The following is a 26,065-nucleotide window of genomic DNA, read 5'->3' as shown; positions in this document are numbered from 1 at the left end:
GCCAATTCTGAGTCTCTGAAAGCTAGAATCTTTTTCGTTTAAAAATTCAAACTTTGAGTGACGTTTACGTTTATTTCTTCTTGATTCAACTCCTAGTGTTGACGTCTGTGCACAAAAAACAATTAACAGCCTTCGGACCTTACCTACATATAAAACTGAAAAATCCTATTTACTTCAATATAAACGAAATGTTTATTTCTTACAAGTTATATCTTGGAATTTTATTTACTCCGATATACATCTTCGTAATCATATCTTATACACATGTAATATTCAAATATTGTTAGATGAATCCATTTGCAGAATGCATTAACAAGTTGGGTAAAGTTAAGAAAACTGTTAAACAATAATAAAAATAATGTATCAATTTTATATACTGAATTGCTTTCACATGAAAAGAAATGCAATAACACAGTAACCCTTATCGTTTAATTTGTTATTCTCGCGCCCAGAGCTCTTATTAATTTTAAACAGAATTTAAATTTATTATAATAGAAATTTTGCTAGTCGATCTAGGAAAAGCTCTTGGTTCAACAGATATATTAATCTTAAAAATGCAGATATATTAATCTTCAGACGTAAGCAGTATAATAGCAAAATTAAATTACTTTGCTATAGCAACATCAATATCTTTTTCATATACATATGTTTTCTCAATTTCGGAAATTAGCTTCTATTGGAATTTATACGGATCTTTTGAAAGAAGTGTTTTCGTGATTTTATCAATTACAAGCGGTATACTGGTATCTGTAGCACCCGTAAAGTAACTGGCACAGACGATTACTTACTTTCACTGGCCACAAAAGGATTTGATTTTCTTTCGGTACCTTTTATTCTGTTATAAAACCGTATATAGTATATAGAAAAATGTAACTCGGGGTTATTGAATATATTGATAATAGTAACAGTTTAATAATAAACTTTCCACAAACTTCTTTCCACAAATATCTTACTGGTGACTTCTCTAAATTAAACAAATTGAACTTGCTATTGACCCCTCCATTCTGCCTTCAATGTCTCAATTTATTATTATAAACTCATTTTAAAGGCTTTAAATCTTTCATGCTTTCAGCATACTATATAGTTAAAAAAATATAGCTATATAGCTGTCGCATCTTTTACTTCAAGTAATGAATATTGCAGGGACCAGTAATAATAATTGTTATTATAAATAGCCATTGTGCCAATGTAATTTTAAATATAATAATATAAGTCATATTAATATATTCTAAAAATAGTGTTTTAAAATTGTGTATTATGCAATCAATTCCAGTTCAGTAAAATGTATTAAGCAAAGAAGAAACGAAATTGAGACTTCACATCTCAAATCAAATAGCCGAAACTACATTGGAAAATTCACAATTAAACAAGAGTTTTATTATTACTTTATTATTTGCTTTATAATATTTAATATAATTATTTTTTTTTATTTTTTAAAAAATGTAGACACTATATATCTATTCTATTTTAGTTGTGTATATATGAACAAACTTTTATATTTTACTTATTTGCAACATTTTTAACCTTAATATTTCATCTTAAAAACTAAATGTTAACTTTCTATTTCACGTAATGTTTCTAAATATACGAGTATAAATTAATTTAAAAATACGTTGCCAATATATTATATTCTACTTATATTTGATGTTTTTATATAAATATGCCCATGTAAAATCTGCAAAATTAATTCTTCTTAGCTTGAGTAAATTTCATATCAATTAATATGTATATGTATTATATATAAATTTTTCACAAATATTACTTCTGCTATAGATTTATAATCTCAAGCTATATTTTTAAATTTAAGATAAATTCAACAAAGAATAAAAAAGGTTAAAATTGTTTTTATTTTCAAATCGAATGGCTAATATTTTTAACAGATTATTTTGCAAAATTGACTTAATTCACTCAGTAACAGTAAATAAACAGTGTATATTGGCAAAAAATAAAAATATTTTTTAATTTCTTATTGTATTATGGACATTTAATTTACATGTAATATGAATTGTTTTCACGTATATACATATTTATATGTATTGTAGTATATGAGGTTTATAAAACTTTGAAATTACAACAATTTTAGGAATTTATCCATATTTTGCTCTTGAAGGGCAGATTTCAACAATATTTTTTATTTTATAAATGCTATATCCCAACATACTTTAATTTTTAAAATATCTTCATATAAACTAAATGAGTATTTTATTATCATATATGTATCTAATACAAATTTTAATATTAATTTTTAAATGGCATTTATAAGGAATGAGTTTTACCTATTTAGATAAAATTTTTTAATTTTTTTGGAATTATAGTTAGATAGAAATTAACAGAATCAAATTATAATTTATGGTTATACATTGTTTTAGAAAATAATAAGTTATTACCCTTTATAACACACATGATTTAAATAACTATTGTAATACATTTTTAATTTTTCAAAATTTCAAAATTAAATATATATCGAATGTTTATCACTTTAATAATATAAAAATAAAGTTTATGGTTACAAAACTTAATGTATTATTTATATAATTATTATCGTTGTTTTATATTGCGTGTTTTTATATAGTTGAGGAATAATTTCTGGAGCAAGTAAATATTTATAACATGTTTCTTATTTGGATCTTGACTGTGATATTTTCATTTAAAAATACTATTTGATATATAACAAATACTTTTTATTTTTCTTTATATGAACACCATACAAAATAAATAGAAAATGATTCTGTTTCTCCGGACGTTTCATTTCTTTGGGATAGTAATTTATTTATAGAGTTATTATAATAAAATTATTTTAAAATTAAAATATATTTTAAAAATATTCAAATCAAATTTTCTTGAAATTAATAACAAATGTGTATGTCAAATAAAAAAAAAAGAAATTAACATAAGTTACTAAAGTATATAAGTCAGGCATTAATAATTACAAATTGAATTCAATTAAATGCTGATATTTTCAGAAGTAGTGACAGAATTTAGTATTTATAACTTAAGTCCCAGAACCGAATTTCATTACAGCAATAAATTTTTATTTGAGTATCATTTCTATATTTTATTTACTATAAATTTTTGTTTTAGTTTACTATATATGTCTTTTTTAATTTCTAATCTTAATTGATATAATTGAATAATGAATGATTCGTTTTATTTGATACAACTATACAAATAATAAATTTACTTCTTAGGTAACTTTGATATTACTTTTGTAAACAGTAACAAACGTTACAACAAAATAACACTACATAGTGTCTCCAGAAAATAACCAGTTCTATTATAACCAGTTCTATACATTCATTGCTGAATAAATATAATTTCTACAGCACGAATTATATATATAAAACAGGCCTTTTCAAATAACTGCACACATGTGAAAGACATTTTTTAAATTTCTTCTACGGGACGTCCTAAAATTTTAAAGTTTTTGACGGATGTTTGTTTTCAAGTCGTCAAAAATTTAACAATTTTCCAGATTAACACAAAATCCAGTGGTGACAAATCGTACAATCTTGGTGGTAATCAAAAGCTAAAGTTACACATCTGGAAAATTTTAAAGAGCGGAAAAGCTAAAACAAGACATATTGTTAGGTTAGTGGCACTTTCCTGCTTAAATTGCATATCTTCTAAATCCCTATCTTCAATTTTGCACCAAATAAATTGGTAATAATGTGGATGTATGGATCCCAATTGACAGTTGGTCTCTTACCTTCGTCATTTTCAAAAAGTAGGGGCTTATCAACGCAAATACACCATTATACAATAACTTCTTGTGGATGTAATGGTTTTTTGACAGTTACTTGTGGATTTTCAAGGTCTGAGATGCCACAATTTTGGCTATAGAGTTTTATCACTGAAGTCAATTTCATGTGATTTCTGTAGTAAGTTCTGTCTCAATTTTAACTCGTCCAACAGTTATTTATTAATCTATATTGCGAAATGGCAAGCATTTTTGAATCAATTACAAAATTTTCAAATTTCATTATACTTAATCACACATTTAAATGATCATGTATTAAGGACAAATATATATCTTAATAATAAGATTTATTTTTGTAATAATATAATATTCTAAAAAGATGCAAGTCCGGAAAAACATGAAAAACCGTTAATTGCATGTGTAATAATTGTGACAATTTAGATGTCATATAACATATATGTTTCAATTTAAAGGATTTATTTTAAAGGAGTTTTATTTATTAATTGTAAAATATATCGAAATAAGAATTATGCAAATAATAAACATACCACGGTTTTTGTATAAAAATGAAAGTTACGACCTAATCTAATTTGCAGATGCATGAAGTATTTTAAATATTATTTTAAATATTATTTTATAATACTACTTTTACTTTTATATACTTTTATTTATACAATAAAAGCTTAAAAACAAATTAACAAGTCTGTGAATCATAAATTTTTGGCACATAAAAATTCGTTTATAATCTAAAACTTTTTTGTATATAAAATTAATTTTAAGTTAATACTATAAATTTTAATCAAATGCTTGTTATGGTTAAATGCAAATTATTATTATTATTTGGCATGACACATGTAAAATTAAAATTTCACAAAAAAAATTGTTTTGGAGCCCAATAATTATTTAAAATCTTAATCTGTTAAGTTTTATGTAAATACCATTTGTAAATAAAACTTGAACTTTGTAAACCTAATCAACATATACCAATTAATTGACGTATCTTATAATATGAACATAATTATTTCTCTCTAACAACTTATTAAATAGAGAATAATAAAGTTTTATATTTTTGTCATTTAAGAATAATCACAAAGACGACTATTCTATTATTTTGAATATTTTAATTTTAATTCATATTCCGTATATTTGAAACAGATAAAAATTTCTTGCCATAATGTTATTGTGGAGGCCGACAACGTCCACCAGATGAGCCTGAAAAATCTATATTTTTTTGTTCAATGATGGGAATTCTATCATCATATAAGGTTGGAGCTTGTAAAATTATTCCTGCTGTTCCAGCAAGAACTGCTAGCGTAAAAATCCATAAAAATAGCCTATCCAGTACCATTGCGACATACTTCCAGTCTTCTTTAACCTAAGCCACGGATTTTAATAATTTGTTTTTTATAAAAATAAGTTACATATTTTTAACATAAATAATATAAATAATAATTACTTTAATGGAGTCTTCCTGCATTTTTGTATGTTCAGCAATAAAGCGAACACAAAAGCAACTACGATGAACACTTGGTGGGCATTTTGAATGTGAAAAGGCTGGGTTGTTTAATACAGGACTTTTCATTACTGATGGTTTCATATTTACATCTGGTACTGCGGTTAAATCATCTGAAACGGACTGCCCCAACTGCGATAAAGTGGGCCCATGAACTTGACAACTTCCACCAAAAGGACCAGAATCACTTAAGCTAAACATATTAAAATGAAATGTATTTTTCATATAATTTCAAAGATAAAAATTGCTTGCTTGCTTTATCTAACAAAGAACACATTTCTTAGTACTTAATCAAAATACTTGTTCATAAATATGTATAAATATAATATATACAATTATTGTAATTTAGATTGTATTTAAAATTTTATAAAAAAAAAGATTTTACCTTCTAGAAGAATAATCATCTTTTAATGATGTTTGAATATATCTACTGGCGCTGTGGTCAATATGAGTAGTAGAAAAGTATGGATAAAAGCAAGCATGCGTGTCCTTCAATTGCATCTTACTGTAAAAAATAAATAAATGTCTTATAATCAAAATATTTATTAAGTTTTACCTAGAGGTGTTTATGTCAAACAAATATATAAATAAATTTGGTTTATATTTTAAGAACAAGTTATTTTCTGATATTTATATTTTTCTGAATATACATTTTTTCTAAATATTTTTCAATTCAATTTGATTCAATTTGGGCCGTAATTAAAAGGTAAGTCAAGATATTTTTACATTTTTGTATACAGTGAAATCTCTCATAAAAATTATGTTTACATTGCACCCAAATGATATTTTGAATAAAGTTGAAGTTTTAAAACCTTATCGTATGATGTTATGGGCTCACTAATTTCTTCATTAGATTTTTCTTCTGAACTTATGTCCATAATATCGCTTTGTTCTCTAAATTGAATTTCAACATTGATGTCTTCAGTGTAAATATTTTTGTCTATTTGGAAAAAACCGTCGAAATCATTTTTCAAATCAAGTCCTTCCTAAAATTTAGCATAGATTGTGAGCGTAATATCTGTCATTTTCGGGATCAAAATTGGTAAGACTTGAATACAATTTTGAAAATCCTGCTTTACGGAAGCAATTTTAGATTATTGTTGTTTCTACTTTATGCCAAGAATCTTTAATAGATTACGACAGCTTTGAGGCTGACCTCGTAGTGTTAAGTTTACATAGCAAGTGTTTTAAAAGTAAGTTCCTATAAAAATTTTAAATATTTTGGATTGCCTCCTGTTCAAGGGGTTGGCTTGCTGCCGTTGTGTTTGGAAGCAAAAAAGAAATATTTATATAAGTTAAGCTCTAATAAAAAATAAGTAATTGTTATTATATTTTTATCACACATATTTTATCCATATTGCACAATATGTTTAATTCCCTTGGATGATATGATGCATTATCCAAAAACAAAAGAATTTTTTACTTCTGAACTGTCATTTTTTATGGGACTGCTGCAGCCATTCATTCATTACTACTGGAGTCATCCATGCTTTTTTACTGGATTTCCAATCCACTGGCAGTTACTTGATATCGATCGATAATATCGAGTTGCTCGAGGACGGGCTGTTTTACTTACAACTAAAAGCAGTCGTATATCTTCAACCATGTTTGCACAAAACAAAATTATAAGTATTTCCTTTGAAAATATTTTACTGCGGATGCATTTCAGGTATTCATCAGTTAGAGTTTTATCAGATAATGTGCGAAAGAAAAGCCCTCTTTCTGGGCTATTTTGGAGAAGGTAAATTATAAATTATATTTATTTAATTATTGATGACTAAAATAATTATTTTCTACACAATTACAAATAGATTTCGTATTATGGAAAACTGTAGATTTTTAATACCTTGTTCGGTATTTTTTTTTCAATTTTGTCCATTCATGATAGATTTTTTGATCAAAATGGTTTAAAATGTAGCGTCCGTGTCCTGTTATTAGAGCCTCCGGTTATTAGAATGATATTTGTTTAAACAAATTAATGAAAAAGCTATGTCCACAAAATTGAAGCTGTCCGGTTAATAGAATTGTCCGTTATGAAGAATTTCACTGTATATGTATTTTGATTGTGTAATGTAATATAAAGGAACAACATCTTAAAACAGAAATATGGTAAAGGCTATTATTTGACTATTTATATTTTCCAATGGTTTTGTTATTTGTCATTATATAATTGGTTATGGTTTTCGCCTCTTAATTTTAGTAAAATTTTGATAAATCTAAAAACTTATTCTTCAAATATAGTTTGAATCGCCATTTAGTCTATAAAAAAACATATAAATTGCTAATTTACCTCACTTCGAAGCTATACATTGGCCTTTTTATAAATAAGAATTTAGGTAGTAATTCAATGAACAAACGCTTAACCCATGGTGCCATACGATGTGTTTGTGGCGATCGAAAGTGAACGTTGAGGACAACAACTGTTACACATATGCTAAAAATAAAAGTTAATTTTGTTTTGTGATTATATTATTAGTTTAACAACGTTTAACTAACCTTATGGATACCAATATCATTGCAAATATTAAATATTTTCCCAATAATGGAACAACCAATGATGTTGGCGGTATAATTTCCACAACCAATAAAAAGAACACATGGAGACTAATAAGAATTGATATTGAAAGCGTAACCTATAAATTATTTATATTCATATTATATTTTTTTTGTAAAATTCATAGAACTTTTACCTTTTCTCCGCTATCTGATGGGAGATAAAATGTTAGAACTGTTAAGAAAGATATACCCATACATGGTATTATTATGTTAACTGTATAGAACAGAGTTTTTCTGCGCATTGTAATATTAAATGTTATATCCAGATACGGCTCGTCGCAGCATGTATAAAATTTTTCATTCCTGAAAAATTTTATTAAAGTAATTATACATATACCAAAGGATAAAAATTTGTAACGCATAATAATCGTGATACACGTTACGCAAAATGTAAATCGCTTTGTCTAAATTCAATACACTTTAATATAATAAAATGCCTACCTTACAGCTGGAACTTCCAATATATCCCATTCAACGGACATGTAGAACTCTGAAAGATCCACACCAACATCTACAACATTGCTGCCTTGTTTTTCATCCATATGCCTTAAGTCCACCTTTTGGTAAAGTGAGTTATATAAGTATGCATTTTTTTAGGTATTAATTTAAAACAATCAAACAAAAATATTTAAAGACCTTAGTTTATTTTTCTTTAAAAACTTTAATAACATAATAGTAATTATGTTCTCTAATGAATAATAAAACATTTATAAGTTCGATTCTGTATTTTTAAATAGTAAAATGCATGCAATAATTTTCTTTACTAATTCAAAGTTAACAAGTAAATAATTTATATACATAATGTCAACAGGTCATTTTATTATTAAGCATAAAAAAAATATTATAATTTAATTATATAATGTAATTAAATAAAAATACATAAATGAAATTAACGAAATTAACAAAATGTAAACTGGTAGCAATAATCAAAGAATAAAGATCGTATGTGCAAAATATGTACTAATTACAACAATTAGCTTAAATCGCAGACTTTTTTTTGGTTTTTTATTGTCTTTGTTGTTATCTGCAGGGCAGCAAAAAAATTCTATAAATTTAAAGATGCAAAAAAGCAAGGTGAACATAATGACAGCACTGTAGAAACTTTTTATTTAAACCAATCGTTTCAACATAGTTCTAATTATATTTTATACCAACAATAATCAAAAAATGCTAAAATAATATTTATAAGCCAATGTGTAAGTAACATTAAACACAAATACATTTTAATATATCGAAATTGCAATTATAAAGGTATACATATAGCAATTTATTTAATTAGAATTTAGTTTTAGTTATTATATCATATTAAATACTTTTAAGATAGGATTCTCCTAAAAGTTATGTTAATGTTAACAAAACTCTTATATAATTCAAAAAGTTAAGTTAAAAAACTTTACTACGCTCATTTCAAGAATATGTTTGCTGTTATATAGTTTCATACAAAAAGATGTTATATTTAGTTTTTCGGGTAGAAGATCTCACATAAATATAAAATTGACTGAATTATCAATTTAGTTTAATATAATATATAAAAATTTGCCTCTAATAATTATATAAAAATACTATAAAGCAGAGATATGTCATACATATAATTACAGTGGAAAAGCCAGGATTTTGTTATACTTTCATTAAAAATCTAATTTATTAATAGTGTGTTAAATTATGTTAAATTAATAGTATGTTAAATATTTTTTTGCTAATAATCACATAATTTAAATGTATTTGTAAGTTTATTTAAAAAAAATGTATTTGTATTAAAATTTTTAAATCTCTAGTCCCTTACTAATAATATATAAATGTACTTAAACATTTAATTCATCTATACCCAACTCTCCTTTTACATTGATTTTTTTAACGATTTCAAATAACACGATTTGCGACTATATTTTTTGAATGCATTGTCTTTTCTAACACAAATTGCAAACGCAATTAAGCATACTTACTTGCAGTCCAATTGTAGAAAACTGAAGGAACTACATCTGTTGGTAAACATTATTATTTTTAGGAAGTGACTACCAGAACTACTTAAAAAAATAAATATTGCATTTGACAATCAGTTCGAATTAGCTTGATTCATCGATAAAACGTGCGTTTGAAATCCACTAACTTTAAGAACTAAAAATGCATTAGCAAATAAAAATTACACTACATTATTTTAAGGAATAAGAACCTTTAGTTAATTTAAAGTTGCTAAATGTGTTGGACTTACCTGCTGATCAAAAAACCATTCAAAAAACAAAGAAACAACTCATGCATTTAAATTGTTTCTTAATAATTTAATCTAATCTGCATTATTAACTATATCTATAAATTTATATAAATTATTACAACACGGATTTTCATAATATTTTTACTTGGATTTTTAAAACCATATACAGTAATTTTTTTTATTTAATACAGTTTTTAAAAGTTGTTTTAAATAACTTTTTGCACAGAATGTATCTACAGTGTAAAAAAAGAGTTGGTTATATATATAAAATATATAAAATTAATATCGACCATAAAATAATTAATTGTTTTCAGGTTTGAATAAAAAACTACATTAAAAATTGATGCTGATTGATCATTATTTTCAAATAAAAAATTTTTTAAGGTCGATCTATTTCAATATTAGATCTTTCTGGCTCTACTGTATAATTGTATTAGTTATTAAGAATTTACAATTTAAGCTAAAATTTCTAATTTGATTTCAGATTCAGAATCAGATTCAAATTCAAATTCATATTTCAAACTAAGTTCCCTTTGCTCATATTCCAAGTATACATATATTTTATTTTTTCGCAAAAGAATGTTTTCGCAAAGATAGAATATAACATAGTAGAAATATTTAAACACATGGGTTTTTATTATTGCTTTAAAAATTAAAATGCTTTGTATTTTTTATATATAAACAAATTCCGATTAAATTTTTATGTGCAAAATAATTCTCTTGGCGTACCAATCCTTGGAATATAGAATGATTCTTATAATTAATTAAGAAAAAATTTTCTTTTATCTTTTATCTTTAGCTCTTATTGACATGCAAAAATAAAAATTTGTTAACTAAAAGCATTTTATTCTACAAACATATATATTTTTAATATAATTAAAACACACTTCAAAATTAGTGGTCATGCTTTGTACTTTGTCGAGTAGAAACTCAGAACACCCGTGTCTGTTTAATTCAGTTGTTCAGATGAATGTGTTAAACACAATGATACTATGATCAATAAGATGTAACATACATCTCTATGCTATGACTCGCAGTTACAGAAACTTAAGTAGTAATTAACTTAATTGCTTTGATAATTCAAGAAACGATATAGAACAATATACAAATTGTCGACTACTTTGCACTTCTTATGAACAATTTCATCTTATGGTTGTTAGTTTTAAGAAGAAGTAATTGAGAAAATAATTGTTGCCAGTTACAATCACTTCTGCTCTATATACATACAAAGTATTATAAACATATTCTATACTTATTTCTAGTACATTAAAATAAATCATCAAAAATTTAGAATTGCAAATAGTCTATAATATTGTGTTGAATTGTTATTTTTTAATTAGTACGTTATTTATATATATTATATGCAGAAAGTGTGAATAAAATAAGTAAATACTGTGGACCAAAATTATTTAAATTAAAAATTACTTATTAAATTCACGAGATACTGTAGCATACTGATTTATAATAGGAAAAAAAATAAAAATCTCTGCAAAGATTTTTGTCAGATATAATTCCATTATATAGATACCTAAAGTAAGCATAAAATTTGTTCACAACATTTGAAAGACCCTTTTATATATATTAATTATATTATAAATTTTACCGTTTATTTAAATAAGTTTAGAAAGGATATAATAGATTTGAAGGAAACTTTTTTGACCTGAGTTAAATTCATATAACACTGTTTGTTTGTGTTTATTAGGCTACGGGAAAGGCTATTAAAACTGAAGCAAGTTGTTTGTAGATGGAACAACACTAAATTTTTGATTAAACAAAATTTACACCAAAACTGCACTATAATAGCTTACGAAATCTAATCGTCAACAAAAAAATTTATAACAGTTTTTATTAGAATTGTTATATGTACTATAATATATTCTTATTATTATATATTATATTATGTAAATGTTATTATATATGTATTATTATATTAATATTATAATTATATTGTATTAATATATTAATATATATATATATGTAATCATAAAAATGAGACCATAACTTTATTTAGTATTTAAGAAATACAGAAACGCTTTTAGAAAAAGCATATTGAAAAGTTCTACTTTCAATTAAAAGAGAATAGAACATTTTTTGCTCAAAAATTTTATTTAATATTAGAGATCTAAATGATTTAGTTATTCCTGCTTTTTCTATTTATTAAGTCTATATTGCATGTTATCGGCCATATTTCTTTACATATATGTCAAAACCAATAAACAAATGAAGAGACATCGTCACTTGTATATCAGTAAATTAGAAATATTTTTATGTGAACAGAAAACAGAAATTAGACGATCAAAATTGCATTTTTTTGAACCAGTAAAGATATTGACATGAAATTTACTTAAAAATGGCCTTTCTTTCGAATCTAAACGTTGCTCGCTTAAATAAAAACAAAATAGACGACATAGATGAGATGGTTCACGAGTTGTTTCAAGAACAAGTGACTGGAGAAGAATGTTTCCTAAATTCAGGTACTGCGAACGTTGTTAATGATGTCACATTGTTAATGAACTAACACAAAACCAAGGAAGGCATGCCTGATACTTAACATATGAGAAGCTCGTAACTTCACAACAGAGTTCGAAACCGATATCAAATAAAAATCAAGCAAAAGAATTTATAACGAAATACAGTTTTTCATAAGTAGAATTAGCTAAATGCAAAAGAAATTGCGGCCAATAACAAAGAAACTGAATCAGTCAACGAAACTCGCGAACAAAAATACATTGATTTTATTTCTTTTTATCGTTATGATATTGTATTATATTATCTTTATACTTCATTATCATTATTATATTATTGCAAAATATTTTAATTTCAAATATGTTGTTATTTCAATACAATAAATTTTGATATCACTTGCCAAGAACTCCAAAATATTTAAAATATACCACTTTCCTTGTTACTGTATTATCAGACAAGATATTTAAAGTTTGTTGAATCTGCCACAATATTCATTATTTTAAGACCTTTATGTCCACGTATTGTGTTTTATTAAATATACAACAGAGAACAACAATGAGTACTAACCGCTCGAGTAATATTGGAGTGATTGGCTGTATTTCACTTATACTTAGTCTGACTCTCTTTTTCGTATATTCGAATCCACCTGACTCATACATAAAAATAAAAGTACTTATAATGATTTATACTCTTCTCATATAATATTCTTTAATACTTATACTGGACACAAAAATGATGCAAGTGATTTTGATATGAATCATTCATGAGTATTACGTCACAGTCAGTAAAAATTTTCCTAGTATTATTTACTGCACATATATTCGTGTATTATGGAAAACATATTTAACATGTTGTCATTAAGCTTGAAATATTGAAATAAAACTATTAACGGAAAGTACTTCTGCAAATAAATCTTATTTCATTTGAATATTTATTATATATTCTTTAAATAAAGTTTGTATTTCAAAAAACTTATAAAAAAAAGGAATTTTTTTAACAGCATCTTTGAATGTAATTGTTTACTTCGACAATTTAAAAAGTAAACATATTATTCAATTTATTTATTGATCTATTAAATTTCAATTATTTATTTAGTTGTACTTTTTATAAAGGAAATTTGGTATATTAACTTGAAATAATAGTAAATATAATATCAACCTACACAACCATTAATTTAAAGTACATATAATATTCAAAAACACAAACAAAATACATGCATTTATATTGCTAACAACAACAACGAACACCTAAAGCATAACATCAGAACACAAAATGAATAAAAACACAAACACTTTTTTTGTTTAGCAAACTACAGTGCTCAGATGGCGCTCACGCATAAGGAAATCATTACCTTCACTCATAATTGATGAGTACACTCATTGATTCATACAACTCGAGTACATAATAAGTACTTCTGATTGTACGTTTCTCTATTTAGAAAATTGGTCGCACTCTCGTGCCAATGATTCATTATCACCGACACTCATTAACGAAAATACTCATGAATCATTTATATTGTGAGTATGAGTAGTATATGAGCAAATATTTATACGCATGTGTACTTTCTTTTTATAAAGCTATGAATTAAAACTTTGACTCTCTGCAGTTCTCTGGTTAACAATATTGTTTTAGCACTTTTTTCTCTGTCGGAATTCTTTAATTTAAATTTGATAACAGTTGATGAACTGCTACCGTTGGCATTAGATTTTGATATTGTGAATAAATATTATAAAATACATTCAAAATAATCTATAAACGTCAGTTTAATTAATCTTCAAAAAAGTTTAAACTATGACATCAATATAGAACAGTCCAAAAGGAATTAAAAAGAATAACTGCGTCATCGTAGGACTATTGAAAAAAAGTTGTTTTCAATGTTCTTACGAGAGAACACTCACCAAAAAAACCATTGAAACACTATGAAGGAAAAATTGATATATCCAAGACAAAAGTTTCATCGGTAAAAATTATATGCGACAGAAATCATTGGTGCACTTACTGAAATTAAAGATAAAGGCCCAGCAGTAGATCCCCAATCTACTGATTCAGTAGATTAATAAAACTCACCGCATTAGACTTAAAAATAGCAAAATAAAAATCGATAACAAATGGACATTTAATAAAAAGGGCTCCCTTATGTATGATAAAATTAATGTTTATACTATATTAAACAATTTATATGGTAACAAATTTAGTAACATTGATTTAAGTTTAGAAAGCCTTTTAAGTAGGTTAACAAAAATCTAATCAAAAATAAATATAAACATAAAAATTGTTTGATGTATTACCACATTACCTTTACGGACTAAAAAATATACATCTATTATATGATTTCTTCATCCTATAGTGTTACGCGCCTACTGGACTTGTGAGCCGGTGGGCCCACAAGTTAAGGAGAATTTATACGATTCCCTATACTCTGTTCTAAATAACTGCCCTAGAGGTGAAATAAGGCTCGTCATGGGAGATTTTAACGCACAAATTGGGTCAGATAACAATGAAAGAAAAGAAGTGACGGGTAAACATGCCATGGGCCTCACCATAGGCGGTAGTCTCTTTCCGCACAAACATTATATAAAGTCACTTGGGTTTTCCCAGATCATACAACAGAAAATCAAATCGACCACATTGCCATCAGCAATATGTTGAGACATTCATTATGAGATGTCAGAAATAAAAGAAGTGCAGACATGGCTACTGACCACCATATACCAATGAGTGGACTACAACTTAAATTAAATGCGGTCATTAAAAAGCCACAATTCAAAAGGAAACGCTTCGACCTCACCAAACTCGACAACCCTATTGTCCAAAATAATTATCAGTCTTTTTTTACGGCCCAAATCCCTAATCCCTCGCCACTAGAAGAAGACATTTTTGAAGCCGAAACTTATTGGGAACGCCTTTACTGAAGCAGCACAACAAAGTGTCGGTAACCCTCAACGTAAATAATCCGTGGATCACCAAGCATACATGGAATCTTTTAAAAGCGCGCAAAGGAGAAAAAGAAACGGTTAACAGGGCAAGAACACATCAAACAAAGTAGCAGGCACAAGCCAACTACAGTATTATCAACCGCAAAGTTAAACGCAACGCTAGAGCGGTTGAGCGCAGATGGCTCGACAATTAAGAACAAAAGGCCAAAAAGCCAACGAATCACATAAGCTCAAAGACTTACACAACATCACCAAAGCTATGATGGGACATATACACAGGATTGCAAAGCCAATCAAAAATACCAGGGGCGAATTAGTACACTCTACCGAAGATCATCTAAAAGTATGAGAAGATCACCACAGAAACCTCCTAGTAGGAAACAACACCAATCTTCAGCAGAAACTATGTACTAGACACGATGAACATGTTGCTAGCAATGATATAAACACAGACGTGCCTAACATCAGTGAAATTGAGGCAGCAATACTCAGCTTAAGTTCGCTGGTTCGCACAATATTGCCCCCGAACTGCTCAAAGCAGACAAAAGTTCAGCTACTCAAATTATTCAACAAATTGTTAACAACTTCTGGTCCCAAGAGTCCTTACCGCCCAATCTTAAAGACGGCATCATTAATAATCTACCAAAGAAAGGTAACCTTTGATAGATTATTGCAAGCTGGATTTTGGCCAAATCGATCATGTGCCGACCACATACACAGCCTTCGAAACATCATTGAACTGTGTAGCGAATGGCGATCTCCTCTATATCTCTTGTTTATCGACTTTAAACGTGCATTCGATACTCTTCCCCATACCGCCATCTGGTCCGCATTAGAATGTAAAGGCATACCGAGCAAATTAAGAAATTTAGTAAAAGGCTTGTATTCTGACGCGCACTGCTCAGTACTTCACGAAGGGCGTCTCAGCGGGCAAATTCAAATTAAGTGTGGCGTTCGACAAGGCTGCATTCTTTCTCCTATTCTATTTAATATAATCTTAGATGTGGTTATGTCGGAAGCTATGAGCGCAGATCACGGCATCTCATTCGGTCTTCAAAACAAACTTACTGACCTTGATTACGCGGATGACAGTAAAACCAAGTCTATGCGTCTGAATTCAAACTGCTCAACGAATTTCCAATTTAATGGCACCTACATCGAAGATGTACAAAGTTTCTGCTATCTGGGAAGTCACATTTCGAATATTTGCATTTACTATGTGGTGGTGAAAGTTGGAACCTAACGGCAAGCGACACACAACAGCTGCAAGCCTTTGCCAATCGCTGTCTATGACGCATTCTTCATGTATTCTGGCCAGCAACCATAACCAATAACGAGCTCTGGATTAGAACGAATCAGCCTCTTATAACTGATGAAATAATGATGCGGAAATACAGATGGCTTGGCCATACTTTAAGAAAACCCGCTGATGATATCGCAAGAAAAGTCAGATTTCAATCGTGAAAGCAGTAGAAGACCAGAGCGTCCGCACAATACTTGGAAGAGACAAACTGAAGCCGAATTAAGAAACGCTGGAAAGAGCTGGAGTGAAACAAAACGTCTTGCGTTAGACAGAGTTCAATGGAAACTATTTGTTACGGCCATCGTTTCGCAGGAAGATGTTAGTAATGCTAAAATAAATTGAGAATAAAGTCACATATACGAAATGTAGACATTTTGTTAAACCAGAAGTATCTACAAGACATTCTGAAGATGCGCCTGGTCAGAAATTATTTGAATTTTTTTAAGCTCATGTCTTCTTAGAATTGAATGGAAGACTAATTGGTGGCTTATATTGTACTTTCGTGGTTCTTATGGATCTTGAAACACAAATATCACGGATCTACAGTTGTAGATTGGAAGTCCTCAAAATACAGTTGTGAGACCAAATTAGGAATAAATACCGAACGTGTCTTAACAGTAATAGTAAACAAATAAATAATGCATATAATCACGTGTGTGATTATAAAATTTTGAAATACTACGACTATAAATTTGACTATGAATGTAAATATGTTAAATAAAAGGAATACGTTATGTATGTATGTTAAAACATATACATAAAGAAATAAGATTCACAGCATATAATTATAAAGTTATTTTCAATTACCCAGTAAAAGTAATAGCGTTCATCTATCATATATCACATTGTGAAACACAGATGACGAAGGCGAAGTTTATATTAATGTAATATAAAGGATATTCAAAATGTTCTTCATTTACTTATTTTTTTATGAACTTGAAAGGATATATAACAGAATGTTAAACAACGTTCACATAGAAACTTTTTTATAATAAGTGTTATTACACCCACATACTAAACCAAAATCAATCTGAGATTCAGATGGAAATTGTTAATAAAAGACTATCGAATTGAGTTGAACGAAATAATAAATTAAATGCAATATAGTTTTCATAGAAAGTAATCGCTGACTTTTTACGGCTAAATAGAAATAGAAGGCAAAGGTAGAACTTTAGCTAACTACCGACTTTATTTGAAGTAGAACAACTACAACGTTTTATGGGGATATGCCCAGTAATGAAATAGTTCGATGTAGATATTTTCAAAATACCATGCTATATTAATTTAATCTAATAGATTTATAAAATGGTTGAAATGTTGTAAAATAATTGCAAAAAAATTTTTTATACAGAAGAAATGCAATTATTATTATTAATATTTTATATTTTTTTAACTTTCAACTGTTAATACTATATGATGATTGTTATGTTATGTTAAGTCTTTTTTTCCGAGTTAGTACATCTGGGCACTTTTACTCTATGATATGGTAGCTGGGCAGATTCTGCAGAGTCCCTCCCATCTCACTGACTAATTCGAGTATTCCTGATAATCTTCGTGATTATTCAATGATTGATCTAAGATTTGCGTACCGCCCCATGCGGTTAGTAATTACTCTGAGATTAGATAGTGCTAAGTAGGACAACCTGTCGGTTTTCGCATATAGCTTCAGAGCTCTGTCCCTTGTGTATTTTTTGATCGGATCTATTCTAAGGTCTGTTAGTATGTCATTCATATGGATGTACCATGGTACTTTGAAGAGCATTCGGAGAGCCTGACTTTTAGCAACTTGTAACTTTTGGATAGTAGAGTCAGCAGCTTTGCTATACGCGACACACCCATAAAGTAGTGCTGGTCTAATTATCTGGTTGTAGATCAGCTTTCTGTTCTTCACGCTAAGGTTGTTGTGTTTGAAAAGTGGTTGTAAGCAGTGCAGTGTTTTTACGCATCTACTTCTTTTGACTTGTATGTACTTGTGCCAAGTGAACCGTTTATCAAATGCGATTCCTAAGTATTTAATGCTCTCCTCCCAATTAATCGCGATGTCACCGACTCTACTCTTGGTGGATGTTGCTTGTGTTTACGAGTAATAAATAGGGCTTTAATTTTATCATTGTTAATTTTTATTTTCCATTTCTGGAACTCCAAAATGAGATTAACATGCTCCTGCAGCGTGATGGTCACATTTCTGGCAAGTTTATCGTAATATAACAAGCAAGTGTCATCTGCGTATAAGGATAGCACCGAGGGATTTAGCATTGGGATGTCAGACGTGAAGATGTTGTACAACATGGGGGAAATGATGATTGTATAAAAATGTAAATAAAGAGTATATAGTGTAATGTATATATATATATTTATATATACATATTGTATTAATATCTATAGATACATTAGATTATATACTCTTTATTTACATTTTTTTACAATCATCATATAGTATTAACAGTTGAAAGTTAAAGATATATATACCTATATATTATAAGTTAATACACATAAGAATTTTTTGAAGGAATTAAGACAAGAAATGCAAGAATCGTATGGGATAGAGCCGCCCATTTTTAATTTTATTAAAAGTACTAGGCTTTAAAGAAAATGCAATAAAACAAATGCTTCTGTCCTAAAAACAAACTATGTTCTAGCTAATTTTAACGAAGTTGGTATATACTTTTGTAGCTGTTCATATTCTAAATAATCACAGTAAACTGGATTATTATTTAAGTATATTGACAACATTAAAACTTGTAAAATAAAAGAAAGAAAATTTTATTCAAAGAAGAAATTTCAGTTTTCTGATAAAGAAAATAAGTAGACTCAATAAATAATTTTGAAATTTAAATATAGCCTCTGTATATCAATTACGTTCGCGTACAGAAACTCGCTATACTTTCAATACTTCTATACATGTTTTTGGACTGAAAGTTGAATAACAGTGTTTGTGTAACTTTTGTATTAGCATAGCTCAGTCTGTCTGTTTACAGACACTGATAATAAGTTTTAATATGCATACTCAAAGGTGTATCAGAATAAGGAATTGTGAGATGTCGAAAAGTAAATGACTTCAATATACAAAATTATTATGCACTGCGGATCGCTATTTAACGATTGGTATATGTTGTTTAGATTTATTTGTGATTTTTAAACACAACGACCAAGGGAACTTAATGCGCCACTAGGTACCCAACGCTACTTCAATATACTTGGCTTAAAAATTATGGGGTTTCAAAACTGATATTTTTAAAAATGGTGCTTTAACATATTTGAAATGTTTCTGACCAATTTTGTATTTATAATATACCTATTTATTGAGGCAGGTCTGTAAAATATATACTGCTATTGTTAATAATATTTAATATTCAATAATGTTATTCACATCCGCGGTCAGTATTTTAATTTTTTAATGTTCTTCTGTACCAGTTATCGTTATTTAGATTAGGCACTTGTAAACACACTTAGTAGACTAGACATAAATGTGTTTAAAAGTGGGCTTCAAGTAAACTTTATTAAACATTTCTTGTTTTTAATTTTCCATTTTCCAAAATGTATTGTGTAATTCATATTTTAAAGCAAACTAACAAAATAGAATAACTTTATTTTTGACCTTTTCATATTAGAGTGTTTGTGGTTAAAGAGACGCGTTTGTGCTAAAATTTTCGTAGTTTTTATCAAAAATAAAATTTATTTATAAGATGCATAAAAATAAATTTACATAAAACATTATTTATTTAATAAATTTAATTCAAAGAAAATTGTGGATAAAAAAAATAGGCAATTTAAACATTTATTGAGCATGAAAAAATAAATTTACAAATACAAAATGCAGATGTGCAAAAACAACAACAACTACAAAATACAGAAAGAAAATCTGATATTAAAAAAAACTGTAAAAAATTTATTGCAGTTAAAACTTGTGATAGCATATGGAGAACAAAAAGCTATTCTATCTCTAATCTCACTAAATTGTTTTTGTCAACTGTCAATTGAAAATTGTCAAATTGACAATATAGAATCCAATTATGCGGAAGAGTTTTTAATACATGAATATGGAAAATATTGTACCGCGATCAATACTATTTTTTTATTAATTTTAACCAATTTTAAATATTAACGCAGATTAAATATTAACGCATAAAACGTAACAGAAAAAATTATGAGTATAAATTTTATTAATGATAATTTTTTTATTTTCTGGAATCCTTAATAAAACTTACTTTAAAAATTTTAAATGTGAATAAAATGCTAAATACAAACACGAATTTTGAACCTCAGATTATCAAAAATATCAATAATCTTCATTGTAAGTTAATAATTGTGGCAGAATATTATACTACGTTCAGACAGCCAAATTTTCTTAATTTCGTAAAAATGAAATAAAGTTAATTTCGAAAGTGTTCTTACTACCCCAAATTAAGGAAATCATATGTTTTTTGTTTACAAATCGAATGTTAAATATTACATGCTCCAAACACCATTTGTATCTGGGAAATTTTAAAGGTTTATTATTATAACTATAAAGAATTGCATAATTTTAATAGCTTTAGCGGATTTCAGGTATGTGAATTATTATTTTTCATTTTATTTGAAATTAATAACAGTCACAGTTTTCTCTATATTCAAATTTAAAAATTTCAAAATATTTTCCCGATTTTAGTGAAGTCAACTGTCACTGACAGTTGACTTTTTCGTTATCTCAATTTTATCTTTTGCTTAAAATTTATCTTACACATAGTTGCACTCGAAACGTCCCTTTATTTCAGCCTTCGTTTGAAAGAAATTAAGGCCATTTTTCTTAATTTCATTCTAATCTCAAAACTGAATTTTGTATGAAAAAAACAACTTAATTTCGCTGAAACGAAGATGAAATTAAGATTTTTGCGAAATGAGGGTGTGTCTGAACATAGTACACGTACAAGAGAAAATGCTGTTTTGCATCTTCAAAACAGCGTAACATGTTTCTTTTATGGTATTAAGTAACTTAATATTTTTCATAAATTAAATATTGCTTCATTTGGTTTATGAATAATATTTTTGCAATTAATTAAAATAGTATCAGTTTTAAAATGACAACAGAAACAACGAACTTAAGTCTCTGTTAATACAATTATTACGGTCATCAATATTAAAATAAAAGTCTGCATTATATAATGAATGAAATGGATATAAAGATTTGAAATAGGAGACAATACACAATTTTAATTAAATATAAATCTAGGTTATTAGTGCAGCAAGCGATTACAGTTAGCGACTAATTTAAAGATCACACTAATCACGGAAAAATTTTGCAGTTTTTTTTAGTTATGCCGATTAAAGGTTTATTGATTGTGATTGAATCAATATCCTAAATTTATAAATTGAAATAAATAACGATATAAATACATAACTCCATACAAAACTTTTTGTTATAATATAACTTAAATATAATATGTACTTAAGTTGAAGAAAATACAATTCAATTCAATATATATCATGCTAGTATAACAAATTTAGTATATGAAAAATTTAAGATTTCTAGAAAGGCAGCATAAACTTTAAAATTCATTCCATATAATTTAACAAGTTTTTAACAACACATATGTTAATTAAGAGCAAATAAATAGAATGCTATTTTATATAATGCAATATTCATATTATAAATAACAGAACACATTCCCATTAGACATTTTTAATATAGTTATATAAAATAAATTGCATACCAAAATTAAAGTTAAACGTAAAACTAATAAACATAACACTTTCTATAACTATAATTTAATTTTTCGTTTTTTAGTATGTATAAAAAAATTACATTCGTGGATATAAGAACGATCATATCAATAAAAGCAGTCATTGAGTAACAAATTAATTATGAACATAACAATAATATATTATTTCGTGAATACAGTTTTCCAAAAATGAGGTATAGCTTACTACAGTTATGCTTTAAAGCTATTAATAACATTAAACTTACATAGTTTTACAGAAATTAAAAGTGAAAAAAACTTTACACTGAAATTCTACAAAACTAAAATTGTTAACTCTAAGGTCGCATTCCCAGTCTTATAGAATAAAAATGTTAGATTTATAAAATCGATTTTCTATATATATTATAAATATATATTATTATTATTACATATATATATATAAATATATATTATACTATATATATAAATAAATATATATTCATATGTATATATATATTCATATACACCTAGTACCTATATAATATGTTTAAATATAAATAAACATTTATATATATACACGTTATTATGCATACCCATGTATATTTACAAATGCTAATTGTGCTCTATGTAAACATAAAATAGATGCATATATATATATATATATAAACATATGATTACACACATATTGATCTTTTTTATATAATTTAAGTAAAAAACTTCTGAAGCACCTTGAAACCATCATAAGTCCAACTTCCTAATTTTAAGATGCACGTCTGTACGTCATATGGAAAATATTCAACATCAATTGAACAAGACGACTTATAAACGGCAGGTGGTTGCCATATTACCAATCCATAGTAATGGACTGTTGCTTTAGTCATAAGTGTAACTTCATAATGGCCATCAGCACTGAAAAATATTTTGAACAATGTCCTCAATAAATGACTAAGATATAACTATATATATATGAACGGAGTTTGTCAGAACACGTTTCTAACTCAAAGCGCATTAAAAAAGAAAAAATATATGATTTATGTAATTAAAAATTGTAATTAAATATAAATCATTCATTTCTTCTTTTTTTTTGAAGGGAAAAGCAATCAATTTTAAATATTTTTCTCATTTATTGCAGTTTTACAGTTTAAAAAAAAATTATATTTAGTAAATATCATAATCTCTAGAATATACAATTCCACTTCTTGCTATAAAACCATTTTGCATTAGTACTAAACATAGTACTAAAAATAATGAAAGCGCTGCATGTTTGCAGCATGTTGCTTAGTCTTGTATTCATATACAGCGTTATAGAAAACAATAACAGAGTCTGTTAACTGGTACAGAAGTATACAAACCCAATAGCATTGTAGGGTGAGATTTTTGTTTTTGTAAAATATTTTAAAGCAATTTAATGCGAAATATGAAAATAATCAGTACATAGTGCTTATTAAAATTTCGCATATAACTTCAATATGAAATATTTCCAAATCATAACGTGATCATCTGAAATGATTTATATTATTGAGTGATTTAAAAATAGTCAAAAACACTCACACAAATAAATTTATGTATTAACTACAGTTAGTACAAATTTGAGCAAATTTTTAAAAGAATGACAACATATTGTAAGCAACCTTAATTAAATATTTAATATAAAATTTTACTTTATTTTAATTTGAAAATATTTATAATTTTCAAATTATCAGAGCATATTAATAAAGAACATGTATTTACATATAACAATGATATCACATATATTATTATTATTATTATTTATATAGATTATTTAGCATTTTAAGCTTCGCTAAAAATTCTAGGTAGTTTTAAACCCTGACTTTTTCCTACATATACGGTTACACAATGGGCAAATAGACCTAAGTGGATACACCAGGAATCGCCGATATAACCTAACCTAACTTGTATAAATTATTTATTCACAGAAGACTAACCGATTCAAAACTATAGAATTAACAAAGTAAGCAATTTCGATCAAATGGTTCCAAAATTTTATCAGTATTTTGTTTATTATAATAATAATATGTGTCTGAACCGTGTAGAATAATAACTATGGGTAGCAATGAATATGTGTATCTATATTGAATTTTAATATGTATATTTAAAAATTTTGTAATATTTTAATTGGTTAAAATAGTTGACTATTAATTTCACACCAATAATAGAAAATAGTTTTCTTATGTAAATGATTTTACAAGAAATTATAATATTTAAAAATAGAAATCTTTAATATCACTATAACTTCTGGATTTATATTAATGATATCAGACTTTGAATTTTATAGAAGAATATAATAATACAACTAATTGATTAAAATTCCATGTTTTTAAAATCCACATGTTATTCTAAATTATACATTAAGTTGAAGTTTGCTATGGTTTGAAATTATATAAACATATTGCAATTGTTGCAGTTTAAAAATAATACTACAATATATTTATTACAAATAAACCAAACAGTTTTATTTGAATACTGCATTAAACACATACAATAAGCTATGAGGGTGGTTTGATAAGTCAGTGACTTTTTGAATTTCCCGCGCAGTTACTCCAAATGCAACAGTGCTGCCGTCAGCTGTAATCTTAATCAGCACACGAAATTCACTTTTTTCCATTTTCGTAAAAATTCACAAGGTTGTCTGCTTTGAACGGCTATCACACACCAACTGAACGACGTATCTTACTCAAAATCAAAAAGTTGCCGACTTTTAGATTACAGCTGACGGCAGCACTCTTGCATTAGGAGCAACTGCGCAGTAAATTCAAAAAGTCACTGACTTATCCAACCGCCCTCGTAATTTAGCAAATAATTGGCTTAATATAAATAGAGTTAAGGAGAAAACAACAATATTGTAAGTTTTGACTTACAATATATCGAAATGACCAGCTTAAGTACCTATTTCGAAGAATAGTGATATTTCAATTATTGTAGGAAGTCAAAGCCAATTTGTTAAATGAAGTTGCAATTTATTCTAATAATAATACTGAGAAAATTAAAAAAAAATATATTTTAAGATTAATAATTTTCCAACAACATATCACACAGAAAATAAGTACATATATATTAAGTTTTTACATTTAAATATAATGCAGTTAAATGTTCCTTAAATTGCGCCTTTACGACAAAGCATGTGAAATTACCAGGTTTTTTGACATATTTACAATCATCTAAATTTCCATACGATGTTTTTACTCGAATAAATAAGATATGATAATCGGTAGGACCAAAAAAGGTTAAAAATATAAAATATATCATATTGGTATCCGGCTTATATAACAAACATCATAGATATATTTACAATAATATTTTAAATTATATTTGTGTTTATAGTACTTATATTATTATTTAGCAAAAACTTAAGTTTTAAAATTTTCACAAAAAAATAAGAAAACATCAAAAAATGCATGAGAAAGTGCAAAATAATTCTTACAAGAAATAAATACTGTTTATAATCTTCTTGTTTCATTGCAACTAATTTCTACCAAAAAAATGTGCTAAATCTCACACATATGTCTTTTATAGTGAGTAAAAATGAACGTACACTTCTGATTTTCATTGAGCTGATTTAACATTAAAAATTATGAAAAAATTAATGATGTTATAAGAAGGCTTGACAGCATACTTGAACTTGAGTGCTGTTAGAATATTCGAGTAATAACTGTTTCTTCTAATATCCTAAATACATCCGTACCCGCATTCGTTCTATCCGTAGTCAC

General features: G+C 27.0%; 1 protein-coding gene across 2 annotated transcripts in view; it reads right to left on the bottom strand.

The window, feature by feature from the left end:
• Positions 1 to 4,707: 4,707 nt before the first annotated feature.
• Positions 4,708 to 26,065, bottom strand: part of LOC119685187 (acetylcholine receptor subunit alpha-like) — a 31,628-nt gene continuing 10,270 nt past the window's right edge. Inside the window, exons 4-11 of one of the 2 annotated variants that reach the window (XM_038099413.1) lie at positions 23,066 to 23,246; positions 8,208 to 8,323; positions 7,901 to 8,069; positions 7,707 to 7,843; positions 7,501 to 7,644; positions 5,596 to 5,715; positions 5,154 to 5,403; positions 4,708 to 5,072 (exon numbers count right to left, since the gene is read on the bottom strand). In XM_038099413.1, the coding sequence (XP_037955341.1) occupies positions 4,875 to 5,072; positions 5,154 to 5,403; positions 5,596 to 5,715; positions 7,501 to 7,644; positions 7,707 to 7,843; positions 7,901 to 8,069; positions 8,208 to 8,323; positions 23,066 to 23,246 (1,315 nt within the window). In that variant the 3' untranslated portion in view covers positions 4,708 to 4,874. The remainder of the gene's footprint in view (positions 5,073 to 5,153; positions 5,404 to 5,595; positions 5,716 to 7,500; positions 7,645 to 7,706; positions 7,844 to 7,900; positions 8,070 to 8,207; positions 8,324 to 23,065; positions 23,247 to 26,065) is intronic. The other variant, XM_038099412.1, reaches the window with a different exon arrangement.

The sequence above is a fragment of the Teleopsis dalmanni genome, chromosome 2 (assembly GCF_002237135.1).
Source record: "Teleopsis dalmanni isolate 2A chromosome 2, ASM223713v2, whole genome shotgun sequence".
In the NCBI taxonomy this organism is placed as follows: Eukaryota; Metazoa; Arthropoda; class Insecta; order Diptera; family Diopsidae; genus Teleopsis; species Teleopsis dalmanni.
This window is presented reverse-complemented; position numbering and strand designations above follow the sequence as displayed.